This window comes from Camelus ferus, chromosome 14 (assembly GCF_009834535.1).
Source record: "Camelus ferus isolate YT-003-E chromosome 14, BCGSAC_Cfer_1.0, whole genome shotgun sequence".
NCBI lineage: Eukaryota > Metazoa > Chordata > Mammalia > Artiodactyla > Camelidae > Camelus > Camelus ferus.
The window spans coordinates 33,719,685-33,740,107 of NC_045709.1; the positions used below are offsets into that span (position 1 = coordinate 33,719,685).

Here is a 20,423-nt window from a genome sequence, read left to right on the forward strand (position 1 = left end):
ATCTCTAACTCTGATCAAGGGATCAGAAATCAAGCATGCTTCAGTGTAAAGACAGAGCAGAATAGGTTCACAAACAAAGTCTCCAAACAAAAACCAAAGGCTTAATGCTTTACATTAATGTCTGAACATTATGCAGAAACTTTTGCAATAAATATGACATGGTAAAATACAGAGAGAAAACCTGTGAAATTATGCTTAAATCCAAAATGTGTATATTGGAGTAATAAAGGAAAATATAAGTACCCGACTGATGGTGGGGAAGAAAGAAGAAAAGGGATACAGAATACACGTTCCCATCCCCCAGGGACTATCACTCTAAACTCAAATGCCCACATTACTTCAATAATAGGAAAACAGCAAAATAAAAACTTCAATCTTTAATGGATTTGCAAAGAATACTTTAACACCATTTTCTTCAACATTATTTTTCCTTAGGATTTCTTAATAAATATAGCAAATGTATCTTCTACTGAGGACCAAATTGGAAAATAAATTAGCAGGATATAAGATTGTGAAAAAGGTATCAATTGTAATATTTTCTCCAAAGGTTTTTTCAATATATCTTTAGCCACAGAGTCATATACTACATGTGAAAAGTTTTCTAAGCAGCATGAAATAAAGGAAATAAAAGATTTCAGGGATTAGCTAAGTATTTCTACTCCTCTTTAGTATGAACAATTTGTTCTTCCATAAAAATTAAAAAAAAAAACAAAACAACCCAAGAACAACTTTGTTTTAATGTTATACCATGCCAAAAGGAAGATGGGAAGAATAGGCAAAGGAAAACAGCCACAGCAGAGAAGAAAAAATGACACAGTCCTTACCCGCTAATCAGAGACAGAGGTCAAGGCATTCAGAAAACTAACATCAAGCAGAAACATACAGGAGAGCCTAACTTACAAAGAACAGAAGATGCTGCCATCATAGATTAGTGTGAGGCAATAAGGTTGAGTAAAAGACACACATTTGAATCTTAGATTCCTAAATGCTTCCATTGGTCCTGCCTAATGACTCCAAGGACAGTCAGTAAGAATTGATGAGTTACAGTCATTAACAAGCATATACTAAATTTACTTGACTAACCCTAGACTTTCTTTTTTATCTACTTGCTGAGAGTTCATCATAGTTTACTTAATATTCCTGTTCTTCCCCGGTATCTCCACTACAAAATTGGGGGTTAAGAGGGAAAAGCAAGAAAATTATTGTCAAATACTGTGGGGGGAAAAAAAAACTTCAACATGTGTGCGTACTTAATTCATTTCTGTACTTACATATACATTTCTATTTGGAGTCATTCATTAAATAACCATTTGCTAAATAAATACTACGTAATGACTATTGTCTTAAGGACTAGAAATACAAAGGAAACTAACCCATGGTCAACAATAAAATATTAACCAAATAAACATAAAACAATCATTTGCAAAAACAGAATTTACTTAATGCAGGGAGTCCCACACTATTTTAAGAGAAGAGCAACCCATCAAGACAATTCAATAACAAGGGCAGGAGGATATTTCCATATCAAACTAAGTCCTGGGAATACTGCAGGACAAGCAGTATACTTTATGAGATACTGCTCCAGTTTGATTTACTTTCTCCTTTCCTTTAAAAATTCTTCATAATTCAATCATTCAATCTTTCACTTTTCCTTTCAACAGTTACCTGAGAAAAATGTATATTCAACTGTTGTGTAGTGTTCCATATATGTATGTGTGCGTGTGTGTGTGTGTGTGTGCATACATATGTATATACATATATATGGTCTCATTGGTTTAGAGTATTGTTTAAGATCTCTACTTCCTTACTGAGCCTCTCTGTAGATGGTCTCATTATTTAAAGTGTACTACTGAAGTCCCCAACTATTATTGTAGAACCCTATATTTCTCCTTTCAATTCTGTCAATGTTTACTTCATATATTTTAGGTCTTTGTTGTTTGGTACAGAAAGTAAATTGGTGTTTGCCAGGGGCTGGGAAATAAGCACTGAATATTAATGGATAAAGAGTTCTTTGGGGGTGTAATGAAAATGTTCTGGAATTAGACAGTGGTGATGGCTCATTAATTCTATGAATATACTAAAAAAACATTGAATTGTACACTTTGAAAGGCTGAATTTTATACTATTTAAACTCTATCTCATTTTTTAAAAATCCAATATTTAGTATAAAAATTTAGAACAGATCACCTCCAAATTTGGTGGGGGTGAAGACTAACATGAAGGAACTTTCTAGAATGATAGTAATGTCCAATATCTTGGTGGAGTTTGGGGTTACACAGATTGGGTATGCATATATCAAAATCAGCAAGTACATACTTAAGACTTATTCAAGTTACTGCATACAAATTTTGCCTCAAAATAACCAAATTGTATACAAACACTGAATTAAGTTAATGACACGTATGTTGAAGTGTTTAGTGGGATGCATACTGATATCTGCAATGTACTTTGAAATACACCAAAATTAAGATTAACAAATGGACAGATAAATGATAAACCAAATCTAGCAAAAGATAACAGTGGGTATATAAGTACACACTGTATAATTCTTTCAGAATGTTGTATGATTGAAATTTTTCAAAATAATGTATTGAATAAAAAGTTAACAAACAAGAAAAATATCCAAAAGTCATGAGTACTATGCACAGAGTTAGAATAGAGTTATAAAACAGAATCACTGAGTGGTAATATTAGAATGTCTTCTCTTGGAGACATGACATTTAAGCCAAGATATAAAAGGCTACAAGGAGACATCTATGTGAAGATATTCCAGGTTTCCCTCCTCCCCTCCAAAAAATCTTATTTTAAAGGCCCTTAAGTTTTGTGTGTTCAAGAAAGCCAGTGTAACTGAAGTATGGCAAACGAGGAAAGGAGTAGTATACAATGAGACTGGGGAGAAAGGCAGGGGTCAAATCAATCGAGGTTGTAGTCAGGGTAAGGAATTTTGATTTTCTCTACGTGCAAAGGGTGTAAAGAAGGGATTGGGTGTGTCCTTATTATTTAGAGTTTCAAAAAATCACACTGACTGCTATGTGAAGAATGGCTTTGAAGTGTTTAAGAAGTAGAGAAACTATTATCAGAGTCCCTGCAAGAACAATGGTAGTTTGGAGGAGAGTGTTGTTAGTCAAGATAGTGAGTAGTGAATATGGGAGATATTCTGAATGAAGAATTGACAGTATCCATTGACAGACTGACAATAGGATGACAGAGGAAAGGATAGATCTCGGGTTTTAGCTTTAGCCAGAGTGAATGAAGTGACATTTACTGAGATGTAGGAACTGTGGGAGAATCAGGTTTGGAGTACGGTAGACCTGAGGACCAAAAAATTTTACTTAAATTGGGCATGACTGGACTGTGATAAAAACAGGCAAAAGAAAAGAACCAGAATAATCTGGAAGCCATTAAAGGACAAGTTTTAGATTTACAAGTTCTTTCTCTTTTAAGAATAAATTTTGACTTGATTGTATTAAGGACCTTTGATCCAGTAAAAAGATCAAACTTTAATGCAAATCCAGCTCACTGATTACTGTTATCTATCTCTTCAGTTAAAGATAAACTGGGTATCAATAGCCTTGTATCTCTAAACTGAGAGAGGTCAAAGGGAAAAAATCAGGAGCGAGAATGAGGGTGACAAGGAAAACCAAAAACAAGTACACAGAAGTAACATATTAAGTCTTAACTGTCTCTCACCCCGTCAACGATAAGAGGCTGTCTGATTCTTAAATTCCACATATAACATGTTTAAGTACCTTATACTATTTCACACAAAGTGGTAACTCAAATTTCAGCTCTCATCCTCTAATCCCATTAGGTTACCAAAGTATACTGAAAAATCCATGGCCTTTGGAGCTGAAAGAACCAAAATTTAAAGCAGCCCACCACTCAGTAGTTCTGTGACCTTGAGCAAATTACTTACCATTTCTAATCCTTAGTTTCTTAAATGTAAACGAAAATAATTAACCCAAGAATTAGCATTAGAAATAACACTCACAAAGTGCCTGCTACATGGAAAAAATGCTCCATAAACAAGAGCTACTATTATGCAAAAGGAACCTAATTCATCAATGCTCAAAGCAGTAGTTTCTCCTTTGGCAGCACAGATCCCTGTTTCCAGAAAAGAAAGATGTGAGAGAGGAGGAAACCACAGAAAAGATGATCAATTTTATTTTCACCATGTAACACAGAAGGAAGTAAAACAGAAATTTATGAATATGTGACCATCCACAACCTACAAATGGATACGTTAAAAGGTTTGACTATAATTCAGTTATAGGAACAGACCTTCCCAGGGAATCAATGTTCAACTCAACGCTTAGACAAACTAACAAAAGCTCCTCAAAATCATAGCGTAGTTAAAATGTGATGTATCTCAATAAAATTAGTAGAAAACAAAACTGATGAATCACCAAACAATAAAAAAAGATCAAGAAACTTTAAAATATGTAATTTCACCCCTTTTAGAAGCTGGCTCTTGATGGTAAAGGTTTTATGGGAGGTTTCCGTAGTGATTCAGAAGGGGTTTTCAGGGAAATTCCAAAAGCTTTATAAAGCTGATGACCCTGGTTCTTTATTTTGTTTTATTTCACCTCAAATTTTATGACTTCCCTTTCTTTCAGCATAAGCAAAACACTTAGCACTCTTATACTTAACAGCCACGATTGTGATTATTCATTCTCACAAATGAGAAGGAGCAACTGGGGAAGAATTACAGGAAAGATAGGAAAGAGGAAGGATCATAAAGGATGTGCCCAAATATAAAGAAAAGAGCCTTAAATTGAATTAGGTACCCTCAGTAGTGTTTAAAAAAAAAAAAAAAAAGAAGGGATTTAAGCACAGGGTTGAAAAATTAAGGAAGGAAAGCCAAGTGATGAGGTCACAGATTATTTTTTTTAAAAAAAGTAGAAGACAAGACATGAAAGAGCAAGCAAAGCAATCTGCCATTTATACAGAAGGAATTCTCAAGAGCTGAGGATTCATAACTCAAATTGTGACACACCAAGCAATCAAGATTTTCTTCTAATCATTTTTATTTCTCTAAATTCCTCTGAATATTCTGTCCTTTTTATGTAGTTTCAATTGTAATAATAGTATTATTACATCCTATCATGTAGATAATAACAGTATCTAAACTAGAATTAGAAAGATGACTTCTGAAATTTAAAAGTATACACCAGAATAAAATTATATTAGGAAAGTCTCAAAAGCTAGCAGGTATGTTACAGACTCTTAGGCTATGTGGAATGCCAGTGATTTCAAACTACAGAGAGAAGCTTCTGATTTTCTCAAAGACATAAACCACAAATCAGTTCCATGCAGCCCAACCTACTCAGCAATCTAGCAAATCCCTGTGAAGTGCTCACTTTTTTTGAAACTGTTGATGAGTCTGAAGAAATGATTAATGAAGAGATGCTATAGTCAGATAAAACAAGATTTTCTAGGGCTCGGTCTTAAGTCCAGGACCTATATCATTCAAGTCAGCCAAAGCAAACTGCTCTCCAGATGAATAAAATAATCCTAAATAATCAATCTTAATGAGAAAACAAGACTTAAGAAATGTTAATGTGGGGTACTGAAAAGCTTGGCCCTCACACTGCAGGAATGCTTAAAATGCTGTGACTTCCTGACTACTGAGCATGGCCTAATTTCTCTCATATACTTACAGATTTCTGTCAAATGTAAACAAATAGTAACTGATTAACAAAATTGTCAAGTTTTTTTAAAAGCATCACTAATCCATGATAACAGCATGCCCTCATGCATTTTCTTAATCAGCAGATGCTGAAAATACAACAGTTGCCAAGAATGCCAGGAATATTTTTGAAAGTAAGTCAGGAAGCACTGCCCCAGTACAATTATATATAAAACAGGCAAGCAAAACAGTCATTAAAATATCCTTCAGTTTACCTTTTACTCCAGTTTAGAATATTCTGTTCTAATTTCTCACATTCTATTTTCTCTTTCCTAGCAAGATTATTAAGTTGATATTTAACATCTTAGAAAAAGGTAAAGGTAAAAACTTGAAAAGCCTTGTCAAATATGACATCTTCCTTTTAATCGTATGTTCTTAACTTCAGTAAGTTATATTCAACTACATATACATATAAACTTACATCTAATCTCAGGAACTCTTAAGACAATTCCTTCTTTTAATTAGCTAGTGATTTCATCTTACAAAAAAGCTATAATTTAGGTTAAATTACTCTTTAAAATTCACTTTAATAATAGAATATGGTAATTCAGCTGATAAATTCTTCCAGAGGAACAAGTAATCAGAAGCCTGAAACCATTAAAATATTATTTGCTCTATGGGAATTACGAATTACACGTTTACTCAACCGTATCTGCTGAAAGTCACAGAAACTCTACCAAAGGTAATTGAAGAACTTACCAATTTCCCTTGCAATTCTGACAGCTTCATCTGCATCCTGTAAAAGCAGGAAATGAGACCCAACATTAATCCCATCAGCCATTGCACAATGTCTTTAGGGCAGTCATATATTGCACTACTGTCTCCTCTGATTCATTTAATGTTCAATTTTACAACCTTCTAACTCTTTTCATTCAGAGAAATGTAAAATTAATACCATAAGTGGAATGTAAATTCTACCTCATCATTATTATATTAAGAAACTCAAAGCAGTTTGAAATGAGCTGGCAGGAAGCACTACCAGAATTGCCAAATGATCTGGTGCAGTTGCTGGAATTTAACGGCAGAATTTAGATGTTTACAATCAATACTGAATCATAAATCACATCATTAAAGCTTGTCTACAGCCAGCTTGTTCCAGTCTCTGATACTTACATGTCATGTTTTCCTTGTTTCTGTCAGCAGGGGGAGTGGATTCTCTATTGTTTGGGAGAGGCTCAGTAGATTTTCCAGAAATAAAAAAGTAAACTTCCAGTATCTATAGGAATTGCCAATTGTACCCCCCCCAAAAGTACTTCAGTAATCTCCATTACTTTTTCTTTCTTTTTTTTCTTTAATTTCACCCTTTTCATCAGTACAGTTTACCTTTACCAGTTATATCTTGGTAACATAAATTAAGATCTTAAATTCAACGAACCAACTAGTAGGGGGAAAACTTACAAAAAGCCAAGGAAACAAAATACATTCTAAAACAGAACAAGGCAAGAGTTTATGAATGTAAGGATTAGTTACTGCTAAATATCAACTAATGCTTCTAAACAGACAAAAACTTCCTTTGAATCTAAACCATTTGACTGATCATTAACTCTTACCTAACATGCTCAACATAGGGCACTCTTGATAGATTTCCCCAATATAACAGTAAAGAGAAAGCTGAAAAGGTGTCAAATCCAAGCCTCCTAGTAAATTTAATTTTTTTTAACACTTCAGTAACATAAACTAAACTATCACAGGAATGACAATAACGTTTTGAAACCACTAGCTGGTAAGGGTGCCTGAATTTTCAGAAAACAACTTTAAAATATCAAAGTAAAGGCTGGTATTTTTTAAGCTTTTAAGCTAATACTTTAAAAATGTAGAGTGACCGTGTCAGAATCCTTTCCGAAAATGGGGGGCGGGGGTTGTTTATAACTGGTTCATTCATGTCTAATAAAAAAAAAATCTTCCTTAAAAGTCTTCAGTACCTAATAACATCCCCTGAATAAGGAGGTTGGCAGGGGAAGTTGTCAGAAAAATTTAATTTCCTTTCATTAGCCAGTCTGCTCCACAAATAGGTGCTTGTTAAGTTCAAAGCAGTCCTGAAAGCGACATCAGTTTTAAGTCTTTTTTTTTTTTTTACTCCAAGCAGTCACATCTGCTAATGAGATTTTCCAAATAACAATTGTTTTCAAGTCAGAGATAAATCTATATCTCCCATTCTACCCGCCCCCTGAAAAATCGAGGTTTACTGCTTTATTACACCTTGCTGTTTTCACTGACCCTACATTCTCCAAATTTTAGCTTAAAAATCCATGAAAAGGGTCATTTAAGAATGTTAGTGGTTTCCACACATTGAGTTTGAAGGTTCTTTGTTCAAGCCAGTGACAGTTATTAGAGAATACTTCCCCTTAATAGCCTCTCTGTCAGGAAGTGTTAAACCTGCCAAATGCGGACAATTAGTGCCTCGCGAACAAAATACAGGAAGAGTGCTGGCTGATGGAGACTGGATTATAAGACGCCGAGAAGGAAACTTTTTAACGTGTCTCTTCTTTCAAACGTGTAATAATATATTTACAAAAGATATTCAAAGAGGAAAAAAAAAACCTGCTGTCTAAAAGGTTCATTACCTTGAGAGAACCACCAGGCAAATGTTAGTTCCTTAGTAATATTTTAACATGTTTTTTATATATACACATTATGGATGTATGTGTGTACAGAGAAAGAGATATAAAATTTACACAAAGCAAAACTTCTAAAAAGTCTTTAGAGGCAACAAATCCAACACTTCTATAAACTGCCACAAAACAATCCTGTCTTTTAACTTACTGGTATACTTAAGTTTTCTTACTATGAAAAGCAAACTTTACTAAATGAACTTCCAAGTAAAATCAAATTGTCTTAAAAATTTATTTTTCACTTGTCATTCATCAACCCAAAATATTTTATGGAGAATTTATTATGTAGTAGACATTAAAAAAAAAACTCTATTATCAGTTTCAACAATAAACTATTAAATATACCTAGCTCCAATATGTTCTTCCAGCACATTTAGTTTTATTATGAGGCCATTTAAACTACTTTTAAAGAGATAAAGAAGCCTATATAGCTCCAAATTCACTGGCACTGGCACATCACATAGGGTAACTTCCCTGTAGGACTACAGGTAGAAAAAATTTTTGTAATAAAAAAATTGAATCAACAAGAAAAAGACCAACAATCATCAGGAAAAATGGGCAAAGGATTAAATAAGTTTACATAAAATGAAATTCAAAAAGATAACATAAAAAATGTGTTCAATATGTTCAGTCATAATTATACACATACAAATTAAAACAGTGAGACACCACTTTTCATCTACTAAAGTTTGATAACTGCCAGGAGTGGTGACCTGAAGGCGAACAAGCACCACTCTCACTGCTGGGTGGAGTATAAAATGGTGCAATTGCAGGGGTGGGGGTTGCAATTAATTTTATTAACTCAATAATGGGTTTCCCTCCCAAAATTCTATAAAACGTCATTCAAATGAGAAATTATTAGAAGTATGATTGCTCCATCATACCTTTCTTGTTTTAAATTTTTTTATTGAAGTATAGTTGATTTACAATGTTGTGTTAGTTTCAGGTTAGTTTCTTTTTAAAAAGAAATTGTCAGTATCTATCAAAGTTTGAGGACATACATCTTCTGACCCAGAAATTTCATTCTGGGGAAGTTATCCTATATACATACTCACATGCGTGCACAAGAAGAGATATATGTAAAGACATTTACTATTTTCAATTTGTTGGTGGTGTTTTGATAAGACAACTTAAAAGACCTTGAATAGGGAACTGGCACTGTAAATGGTACACATACTAAAATAGAATATGAAACAGCCTTTAAAAAGAATGAGATTGATCCATATGTTCTTATTCATCCATTTGTGCATTAATTCAATAAATATTTCGTGGGTGATATGACATGAAATCATTTCTGCCCCCATGGAACTTACAGCCTAATACAGAAAAGAGTAAACAAATCAACTGAGAATTGAAATAAATACTACAATGGAAACAAACAGTACAGAGAGAGAGACATAGAGAAACTGTTTTAGACAGACTGCTCAGACAGGGTCCTTTCAAAGTAAAATTTAAACTAAAATCTGATGATTCCAATAGCTGGCTGCCATGGGAAGATGAAGAAGAAAGAATTCTAGACAAGAGGAACAACATGGATGAAAATCTCGGATTAGAAAGGTACTGAAGCCCAGTAAGGAAGTGGCAGAAAAGGACAGGATGCAGGCCGAGTGGCAGGCACAGCCAGTGCAGACAGGGCCTCACGGGATTCAGTCCAGGGTTCCCTATACCTTGGCTCCATGCAAAAGGATGACTTATGTTCAGGTTTAAGAAGATGATTCTTAAGATATGCAAAATATAGTATACATTGTGGGGGGGAAAGAAAGTTGTAGGATATATATGTATGACTCTATCTACATTAAACAGAAAAATAAATTTGAATGCTCATAAAAGCTTATGTAGGGACATATTTTAAAAACTCAGCTTGAGTTACTGCTCAACAATAGCACTGAGGGTTGGAGAAAAGGGGAACTATTACTTATCACTGCATACCCTTAGGGACACACTGAACTTTTTTTCACCATAAAGATAAAAAATTTCTTACTTCCTACTACTTTCATAATTTAAAAATTAAATCAGCCACACTTGAAGGAATTATTCGAATTATCTAATTAGTGATTTCCAGGGCACTAAATGTTATCAAAACAAAATATTCTTAGAATCTGCTTAAACTTTTCATGACTCCCCATTGCGTTAGACCCAAACTAAAATTCCTCAGCTTGTTTTCAATGCTTTATTCTGCCTGCCTGCCTGAGCCACCTGTCTCATCCCTAGTTCCTCTCCTCCTCACACTTGACTCCCCATCACAAAGCCTAGGCCCTCTCCCCAGCCTTCACACATTCTGCCCATTCAGCCTGAACTCCCTTCTCCTCCACCTCCTTTCACCAAACCAACTCTCCTTGCCTTATGTCACATACTAAGCCCTGAAGATTCAGGAGAAAAGGAGGGAACAAGAAAGGCACCATCACTGCCCTCATGGAATTGACAGTCTAGACGAAAAAACAGACTTTAAATATGACTGTACAGCAGCTAAGAAATCATTATCGAGATGCATGTTGCAGAAGTAAAAAAGGCGTGTGACAACAGGGGATCTCTAATTCAAAAACAGAGTTCCAGGAGACTTCTCAGATGTAGTAACTTTGAAAAGAGACCTAACAAAACACAGTCAAGGTGGCTGGGGCCTGAAGAGTGAGCCTACAGTAGAGTTAAACAAGGCCTCAATGACCACCATAAAAAGAATGAACTTCAGCCAAGAGCAAAAAAAAAAAACCACAAGGGGCCACACTCTGGCTGCATTTTGAAGAATTTTAGCATATGATTTACTTATCATTATTATTTTGTATATTCTCTACACTCTGTATCCTTGACCCCAGTAAAATGTAAGCTCCTAAAGGGCTAAAACCTCTGTCTAGTTGGTCCAAGGATATATATATATTTTATTGCGTTATAGTCAGTTTACAATGTTGTGTCAATAAAGAATATATTTTAAATGCCTAGAACAGTGCCTGGCACATTCAAGAAACGGCTGTTGAATGAAAGAATGAACAAATGAGTATTTTAGAAAGAGGTGAGAGGGATGTGAGGAGTCCAGCTGGGAAGCAGTAGTCTAGGTGAGAGAAAAATTACCATTTTCTCTTAACCTAAGGGGCGCATGTTTGAAGTTTCACCTAAATGTCACTTTCTTTAGAAAGCCTTTCCAATCCTATTCCAGGTTAGGTGCCACTGCTATGTGATCACATTACACTCTGTCCTTCAATTATGACAGCCCCTGTCACACTTAATCTCCATGAGAGCAATGATCAGCTCTCTCTTGCTCTCTACTGAATCCCCAGAGCTTAGCAAATCGGCACAACCAACACATTATTTGTTGAATGAATAAACAACTATCCATCAGCATCCACAGAAATAAGTCCGTAGCAATAAGACAATCTTCTAAATGACCTACTCCAATGCCAACAGCACTACTCATCTCAGGAGCATCAACATTAGAAGTAAGTGACCCTATATCCAAGGAGATGTAATGGCTTGTTCAGATTCACAAATCTAAGTGATATACAGCAAGGAAGTACCAGGCAGCAGTTCTGAGCAGGGGTTCAAGAACCAGATAGGCTTGAATTTTGCTCCACTTTAAAACAAAGTACACTTGAAATATTGTTGACAGTGGGCAAAACCAAGTCCAATATTTACCCTCATTTCTTTATTCTCAGTCAAGAACTTTTTTCACTGTATCATACAATTTCAAATTCTGAAACTTAAGTTTCACAAAACCTACTCTTTAAAAAAATATATAGTGCTACCCAAATAGTAATTTTTTAAATAAATATTTCATTATTAAAAAGTCAGGGGAGAGGGTATATAGCTCAGTGGTAGAGTGCATGCTTAGTATGCATGTGGTCCTGGGTTCAATCTCCAGTACCTCCATTAAAAAAAATTTTCTTAATAAATAAATATTTAAATATTTTCTAAAAATTTAAAAGTACACATAAAAAATCAGACTTTACATGGCAATAAGTTTTCAAAATGAAGGGCCACAAGTTTAATTTATACTGAAAAATAGTAGAAAGTAGGTGCATTTCAATTTACAGATATTAAACTTTATTTAATAAACATGTAAAATGAGTATTGAGCCTTATTTTACCAAATACGTTCTGCTCTTTATTTATATAAGACAAATCTCTTTTAAGCAAAACATCATTACTTCTTCACAAATTCAACTTGGCCATATTTGAAGAAAAAGTAGAACTGATTCTGCTTAACACTCTTACTTTAGAACATCCTCAAGAGGGTTTTCCTATCTGTCAACTATATGACATACAATATATGAAAATACTAAAGGGAGTAAAACAGCAAGATCTGTTCAAATATTGTCCAATACATTAATATTCTATAGTTTATATTAATAATAAAGTATATATTATACGTTTTAATTTTCTTAAGAAAATTTGTAACAAGTAAGATAATAATCCTCTGAAAATCGAAGTCAAATACAAAAATTTCAACAGAAGGAACAAAACACATTTGATGCTACTAATTCTTTATACAATATTCAGTTGAAGTATTTAGAATATTATTTTCATTTTCCTATCAAAAGTAATAAAATTTTAAAAACACAGAAAGTAGAAAAATTAAAGAAAAATATATTAGAAATAATATTCCTGATGGTTTCAAACCAGGAGGTAGGAAAAAGGAACAATGTAATGATATCACTTGATTCTATTCTGCTAAACAATAAAAATACCTGTAATGTCAGCCTGTCTCTAAGGAAGCCACACTCAGATTCTGAAGCTGTTTTATGCTTGGAAATACTGATGAGGAAAGAGCTGAAGGAAAGTATTAAGCTGTACAATTCCAAAACAGCAGTTGAAGAAATGAAGAAAGAGGATACTGGTAATCATTTCCATTACTCTCTTATTTCAGCATAACTTACATTAAGTGCACTCCATCATCCAACCCAAAAGTAAGAGTGAAAATTCTGTTTTACAGAGAATATGATGGGAGGGGCAGGTGATGTTGCTCCAACCAAACAAGTAGATTACAAAAATGTAAAAGAGAGCTAACAAAAATTGGGTCCCTTATGTGCAAGGCCAACTTACTTGTTAATGGTCTATAGCACCCATCTGTGAGGCAGCAAAACCCAGCGCAGGTATCGGAAGCCAAAGGCATATACTCCAACACTGGCTCAGTGACAGTAAATGCCTTACCTACCAGTATGCCTCTCTGGCATTAGGTTTTCTCATCTGTAAGATGGACATAATAACGGTATCTCACAGGGTTGTTAAGATGAAATTAGTAACAGCTGAAACACGCTAAAACAGAGTCTACATCATTGTAGAAATAAATTATATGTTTAGTGTCAGGGAGAACTACTTGAATTTGCCTGTCTTTGATATATTTTGCTTCCCTTCTCTGCCCAAGAAGAACCCTGCTCATCAGCTACAACGAGTGCACAGATAATCTGATGCAGTGAAGTCCACTTTGCAGTTTTGTAGTGCCATTACTCGTTCTGTATCCTACAGGTTCAGGGGATGAGTGATGACCACAGCATATAACAACCAAGGCCAGGCAGGAAAGGAACAAACTTGATAGTTTTGTGGGGTGCAGGCTCTATCAGATTGTCAAGCTTAACTGAGTGCTTAGTGTTTGCTAGACTCTGTAAAAGCTCTATCTGTACACAAAAAGCATCATCAAACTATTCTGCATTTATAAAATAAAGCAAAACTTTCAACATCCTGGATTCAAGAAACAGGTTCTAGCCGATTGTGTTTTCCAGATAACTCCAAGTCAAATAGACTTCCTGTTTAACATATTTTCAAATCTTGCAAACATTTAGTATATGTTTTTATAACTGTAAAAAAGCATAGTAAACATACTTGAATCTTTTTTCAAAAACATAAAGCCTTTGAAGCATCATCTGTAAAGTTATTCTTGGTTTAGCAGGGGAAAAGGATACTGATGTCTAAGATTGTACTCTTTAATTACTAGGACAGCTTTTTGATTTGGGGGGTTTTGATTTTTTAAATAATTCCCTTCACACTAGTTTTTTGTTTTTGTTGCTGCTGTTATTTGGCTTTCTGCTAAAGCAAAAGTACAGTTTTTAACATCTGGCTAATTAGGTGATAAAAACAATCACTACTCTAGGCTTACATTGTATAATTTATAAGCTTTATTCAACTACATTACCATACCATACATTCTGAAAGAACAAACATTACTATCTCTCTGGAAGAGCAACAGGAACTCAGATAAGTTTAATAAATTTCCCCCAAAAAGCTGGCAGGTATTAGAACCAACAATTTAATCATTGTTGATTCCTCCCTCGGCTTCACACCTGACATCTAACAGATCACGTAATCCTACAGATTCAACTTCCACTATCTCCACACCTTCTACTTTGCTCCGTCCTAATACCTATTTTAGGCCCCTATCGTTTCTTGTTTCTTGTTTGGATTAAAGGAAGAGCACTCTAATTTGTCCACCAACGTCAAGTTTTGCACGGCTCCAATCCATTTTCCATATCAAATCAAAGTAAATTTTCTAATTCCACAATATCATCATGTCAATTCTTCTACATGAAACCATTCAGAGGTTCCCAAAGCCACAAAAATGACCTCCAAACCCAGCTGCACAGCACTGGAGGCCGTGCATACCTGGATCCTAAGTTCCTCTCCAGCCTCTGACTTCAGCCCCTCACACTGCATACCTGCAGTTTTCTAAAGCTCCCATGGTCTCCCAGATCCAAGCTTTTACAAGATATTTTCACTGACCACAATACTGTCTCTCCATAATTATCTTCACTTTTTAGTTAACTCATCAGACTTCAGGTATCACTTCCATTGGAAGATCTGCCATGACGTCTTCAAACTAGGTTAGTGTCACCCCTACATGGGCCCCACACACTAGAGCTTCATACTATTAAAATGTATTAAACTGCCTGTCTACTTGTAGGTCTCCCTAAGGGGACTTGAAACTCTTTGAAATCCATATCTGTGGCTTGTTATTCTTTGGTAAACAAATGGGCTGGGATTCCAAACCCTGTCCTCCACAGCTTCAGATGAACATTCTTCACTCTGCTCTAAAGTCCCTGAGATCAAGTTAGTAACATATTGAATAAAATGAAACTTGTTAAAGGCAAATACTCGATACCAGATGACTACTTGAAATACTACTTGAATACCTGACTACACAAATTACACTTTAAAAAGACATTAGTTTCTCTCTAATGAAAAGGGTTACTCAAGAACGAAAGGAAACCATTCCAGAAGACTCCTTAAGTATTACACACAGTGTTTTAAAAGAATGTGGTAAACCATCTCCATTTAACCTCCAAATAACAGTCTAAATATCCAAAAGGAAAAGGAACAAACATTTTGGGGAGAAATGTAACAAATTGAAACCACATTAACTTACCTAAGTGCTTGAGAGGGGAAAAAGAAGTAGAATATAATATAGTTGCCAAGAAAAAGAACCGGCCTAAAAATACCACAGGCTAATTAAAGAAAAAAAAAAACATCGATTTTAAAAAGACGGAATTAACTATAATTAGCACATACATTCTTCCAATGTAAAAGTATTGCTTAATGCAGTTGGTTACAAAAATCATACAGTATTCCAAAAATTTACACTATTTGCATCAGCAAACTTCTATCTGCATAGATAGTCTCAAAAGCAATCTTTACCTAACAAATCTAAACCACAAAATGTGAAAAATAGTGTAGTTCCAAATGGATGTGGAGTTGTTATACAAGAAATTTTAAATAACCAAATTTAAAAGGAAAAATATCTATATCCTCTTATATCAGAAATAAAGGCAAATTAGAAATAAAACTAGCATTAAAATTTATCAGAGAAACAAAAGAGCATCCCTTAAAATTATTTTTAAATGCTTATCTGAAAACTATATCATGCAGGTTCAATTGTGGCTTGAACAGATTCACTCAGACAACAGCTTCTAGGACTATGTATCACAGTTAAGTTAACACAGACGAGGAGAGCCTATGGTTATCTGAGAGTGTAACAGTGTCTTAAAAATCACGTAAAACACACAAGGAGACAAAAATTGAAAAGAAAAGTGAATTTATTTTCTTATACTTTCTACTCTTCCCTATTCTTCAAATTAACGGAGGTTGGGAATTCAAAAATGTAGATTGTTAAATGCAGCCTCCCTGAAAAGATAACCAAAAAACATACTGACCAAGCAAAACCAAGTTTATTACCTATTACAGTAAAGGGTGCCATCACTTTGAGGCAATCTTGGAGGTTCCACTGAGAACTGTTCAAGACTCGCTGAAAGCCACAGTTCAAGATTCTAGATTCAAAACCAGCAAAGACCCCCTGATGCCCACTGAGCCCCCTTCTCAGGGGTTTCCCCATGCACAAAGGTGAGAAAAGTCCCACATTGGGTATAGTTCCAACTTTCTTTTCAGGAAACTTAGAAATGAGGAACCCTTTGACTTTCTGATCAGATTTGAAAATGTTTATTATTGAAAGAAATCTTCTTTATTACTAACAATACCTTCTTTATTTAGTCACAAAATATCCTCAACATTTTTTGTTTCAAGTCCATAAGACAAAGTTCATATGGAAGAAGATAAGCATAGGACCTGTAAGTCCATCTTCATGTCGGCTCCATAAAGTTTAGAAGGTTTCAAGGGTATACAAGTAGGGCAAAATCTGCCTTGAAACCCGTATCAAAACCTTGAGAACTTTCCTGTCTTAACTTATTTTTTGTCCATGGGAGTCTGGGTCTGGGAGAGCTCTCTCTTCTAGATATTAAACCACCAAGGCACGGCACATTGTCAGGTTTGCAGGTACAGATGGCTAACCGTTCAGTTGAGGGCCCGAACATGAGGTGTACAAACAACATATCTGATGCCATTACAAGACTCTCATATATAGGTTTGTCTCAGGCTGTCTGTGCAGTGAATCAGACTACTTCTCCTTAAATGTATTAAGTCTGTAACTCAAATTCATGTTCTTATCTTTCTAGATGGCACAATTTCATCAAGGATAACTCAGAATTATAGTAGACTCTTTTGTAAGCTTTTGGCAAGAATGGTTCATTTGAGAGGCACCTTAGGGAAAAACAGGGAAGCATACTCTCGGACACCAAGTGTTCTACATTTTTTTATTAACATGAGGAAGCTTTCAGAAGACATTCAAATGCCAAAATTGTTTCTTTGTGAAATTCACAGGGAAAAAACAAGTTCACAGGGAAAACCAGGTTCACAGGGAAGAGGAAAGGCATAGGAAAAGCCAAATTAAAAAATGTGAACTTAAAACTCTCAAACCTAATGATCTTTATCATGCTATTCCTTTTCCTCCATTCTATGCTCCTCTACTTTCCCCTGCTCTGCCCTTTCTTCTTCTGACCTGTTCCCTCTTTCTTCTGGATGGCCAAAAACTGTCAATTACCTTTAAAAATGAAGACCTTAAAGAATAAAGCAAGCCTCTTATGGCTGAAGTTAAAGCCTTGGTCTCATTGTGAAATGAGAGGCATTACCAAAGACTTCCCAAAGCCTACACAAAATAAACAGAAATTTACAGAGAAATTGAGGGTGTTCTATGAATGTATAATCTAGGATCCCCAAATTTGTATCAATTGGTTCATACTACTGGCAAGAACCTCAGACAGAAAATACTGGATTAAAGGGGAGAAAAGGAAGACCTTGAAAGGGATTTGAGACCTCTAATCACACAGGAAACCAGAGAAGTTCAGAGAAACTGTAAATGATAGACAAGGTCCTTGGGAGGCTACCACCAAAATCTTTCTTATGAAATTAGGCTGGACTCTAGTCCAGTTGTGCTGACAAAAAAAAAAAAAAAGGATAAGTCTACTGGAGACTTCAGAGATGGGCTCTTTAATATCTCTAGCCAGGATTCAAGAGGAGACCCTGAAGCAGTTGTGACCCCAGCTTTCTCTTCACTTATTGTGAGTAGCCTTAAACCAGGAATGGGAAATTTTACAAACAAAAACTGAACGGGAAATAGCCACACTGTCAGATCTTCAATTCCATACTCTACATTTTGAAAGAGCCTCAAAACAAAAGCAGAATAAGACCCAGAATAAACTAATGACCTTATACATAAAACTAGATGCTCCCACTCCAGAAATTAGTGTCTTCTGATACAGACACCTGCAGATATTGTAGCCAGAAGTGACAACGAATAAACAATTCTTCTGTATTGGACAAGAAAATGAAGAAAAAACTATCATAGGCAATGTTCCAAAAATGAATTGAATACCCATTTCCCATTTTACCCATCAACGTCAAAAGGAGAAATTTCACTAATTATTAATTATTGATACAGGAGGTACACTTTCAAACTTAAATCCTGCCATTGTTACACAACTTCTCTCTCTCAGTGTCAAGAAAGCACTCAGATAATGGGTATCTCTAATACTCTTCACATTTCCCATGTCCCAGCCCCTGTCACCTTTGGACCTTTATTCAAGGAACATTCCTTCTTCCTACAAGACACCATATCCACTGACTATTCATAAGAAAGAATCTACAATACAAACAATTTCCAGATCAAACGCTCTCCTAACGACCTCTTTCTTGAACTCCTGAGGACTCTGCTTTTCATCACTAAGACAGAATTGGAGCTCTGACTCATCACTACCCCTGTGACTAAATCAAGCCCAAACTGAAGATCGCAAGAAGGCTAGATTTCTTATTAGTAAACAAAAACAAAAACAATTATACTCGCAGAAATATTAGGGCAGCACAGATGAAGGTTCATAATGACCCATCTAAACCGCTATCTAAACTCTCTAAAATGAGAATGTAAAAAGACTAAAACCCAACAGTTGACAGCCTAGTAAAGAAAAGACTTGTCATACTCTGCTCAGAGTCTTTCAAGGGTGCAAGCAAGGTATGGGCCAGACTGCATCTTCATTTGGAGGCTCAACTGGGAACAAATCCAAGCTCAGTCACGTGGCTGGCAGAAATTATTTCCTTGTGGCTCAGTGACTGAGACCCCACCATTTTGTTGATTCTCAGGAGATCACCCTCAGAAGCTGTCTACAGTTCATTGCCATGTGGGTTTCCTCAATATGACTGCTTTCTTCATCAAGCCAGCACCTAGAATCTGTTCTCCAGTCACCTAAAATGGAGTCTTCTATGATGAAACACAATCACAGGCATGATGCCCAAACTCTTTGCCCTATAATGTAACTCAATGCAGCAATATCCCATCACCTTTGCCATATAACATAACTAATTAAGGAAGTGACATACCATCACCCTTTGCCATATTCTGTTAGTTAGAGAAGTTAATCACAGGCTCTACCCAAACTGAAGAGGAGAGGATTACACAAAAGCTTGGATGTCTGGCAGTGCCTCAAGAAGTTAAATATAGAATTATCATATGACCCAGCAATTCCTCTCCTGAGTGTACACCCAGAAGAACTTAAAAAAGGTATTCAAACAAATACTTCCAAAAAGAAGTTCATAGCAGCACTGTTCACAATCACCAAAAGATAGAAATAATTCAAATGTCCATTAACTGAAAAATGGTTAAAACAAAAAAAAAAAGTGGTATAGTCACACAATGGAATATTATTCAATCACAAAAAAGAATGAAATACTAATACATGTTACAACACAGATCCTATCCTCAGCTTAGTTTACTGTTAAACCTATCTAAAGTCCTTATTTTCATACATTTGCAGTTACAGAATTTTTATTTAATTTTTTTATAGACTTAAATTCTCTGGTAAAATTCTCTAAATCCTTATCTATTTTCTCATTTTTCTCACATTTCTTTAACATATTAATCATAGTTATTTTACAGTTTTTTCAGCCAATTTCAGTATCTAGAGCACAGGTGGATCTATTTCTATTGTCTGTTTTACTTTTTCTCTCGGTTTTTAGTTATGTGTTCCTCTCTTCTAGTGTGTCAAATATGCGCTCAGTAACAGATAACATATATACAATGGTTACGTGTGTAAAATTTACCTCCTAGAACATTATTCATCCAACAAATATTTAGTTAGCATAGACTATGACAGGGATCATGTGCATGTGATATATTAAAAAGCAAAGTATAACCTTTGCCAGCAAGGAACTTTCTATCCAGAAGTAGACATTCAATTCATTACTAAAATGGCCTAAAGATCCTATAAAATCTGAGCTCCCTACTCTACAACTTACCTCTATTACCTCATTTGTGACTTCTCTCTC

At 35.2% G+C, this 20,423-nt stretch overlaps 1 protein-coding gene across 5 annotated transcripts in view; it reads right to left on the reverse strand.

The window, feature by feature from the left end:
* Positions 1–20,423, reverse strand: part of PCCA (propionyl-CoA carboxylase subunit alpha) — a 330,985-nt gene that overhangs the window by 219,860 nt on the left and 90,702 nt on the right. For all 5 annotated transcript variants that reach the window (XR_001367552.2, XM_006195197.2, XM_032496718.1 and 2 more), the window contains one exon: positions 6,389–6,425. Coding sequence is in view for 4 of the 5 variants with exons in the window: in XM_006195197.2 (XP_006195259.1) it covers positions 6,389–6,425 (37 nt within the window). In the remaining variant the exon portion in view is untranslated. The remainder of the gene's footprint in view (positions 1–6,388; positions 6,426–20,423) is intronic.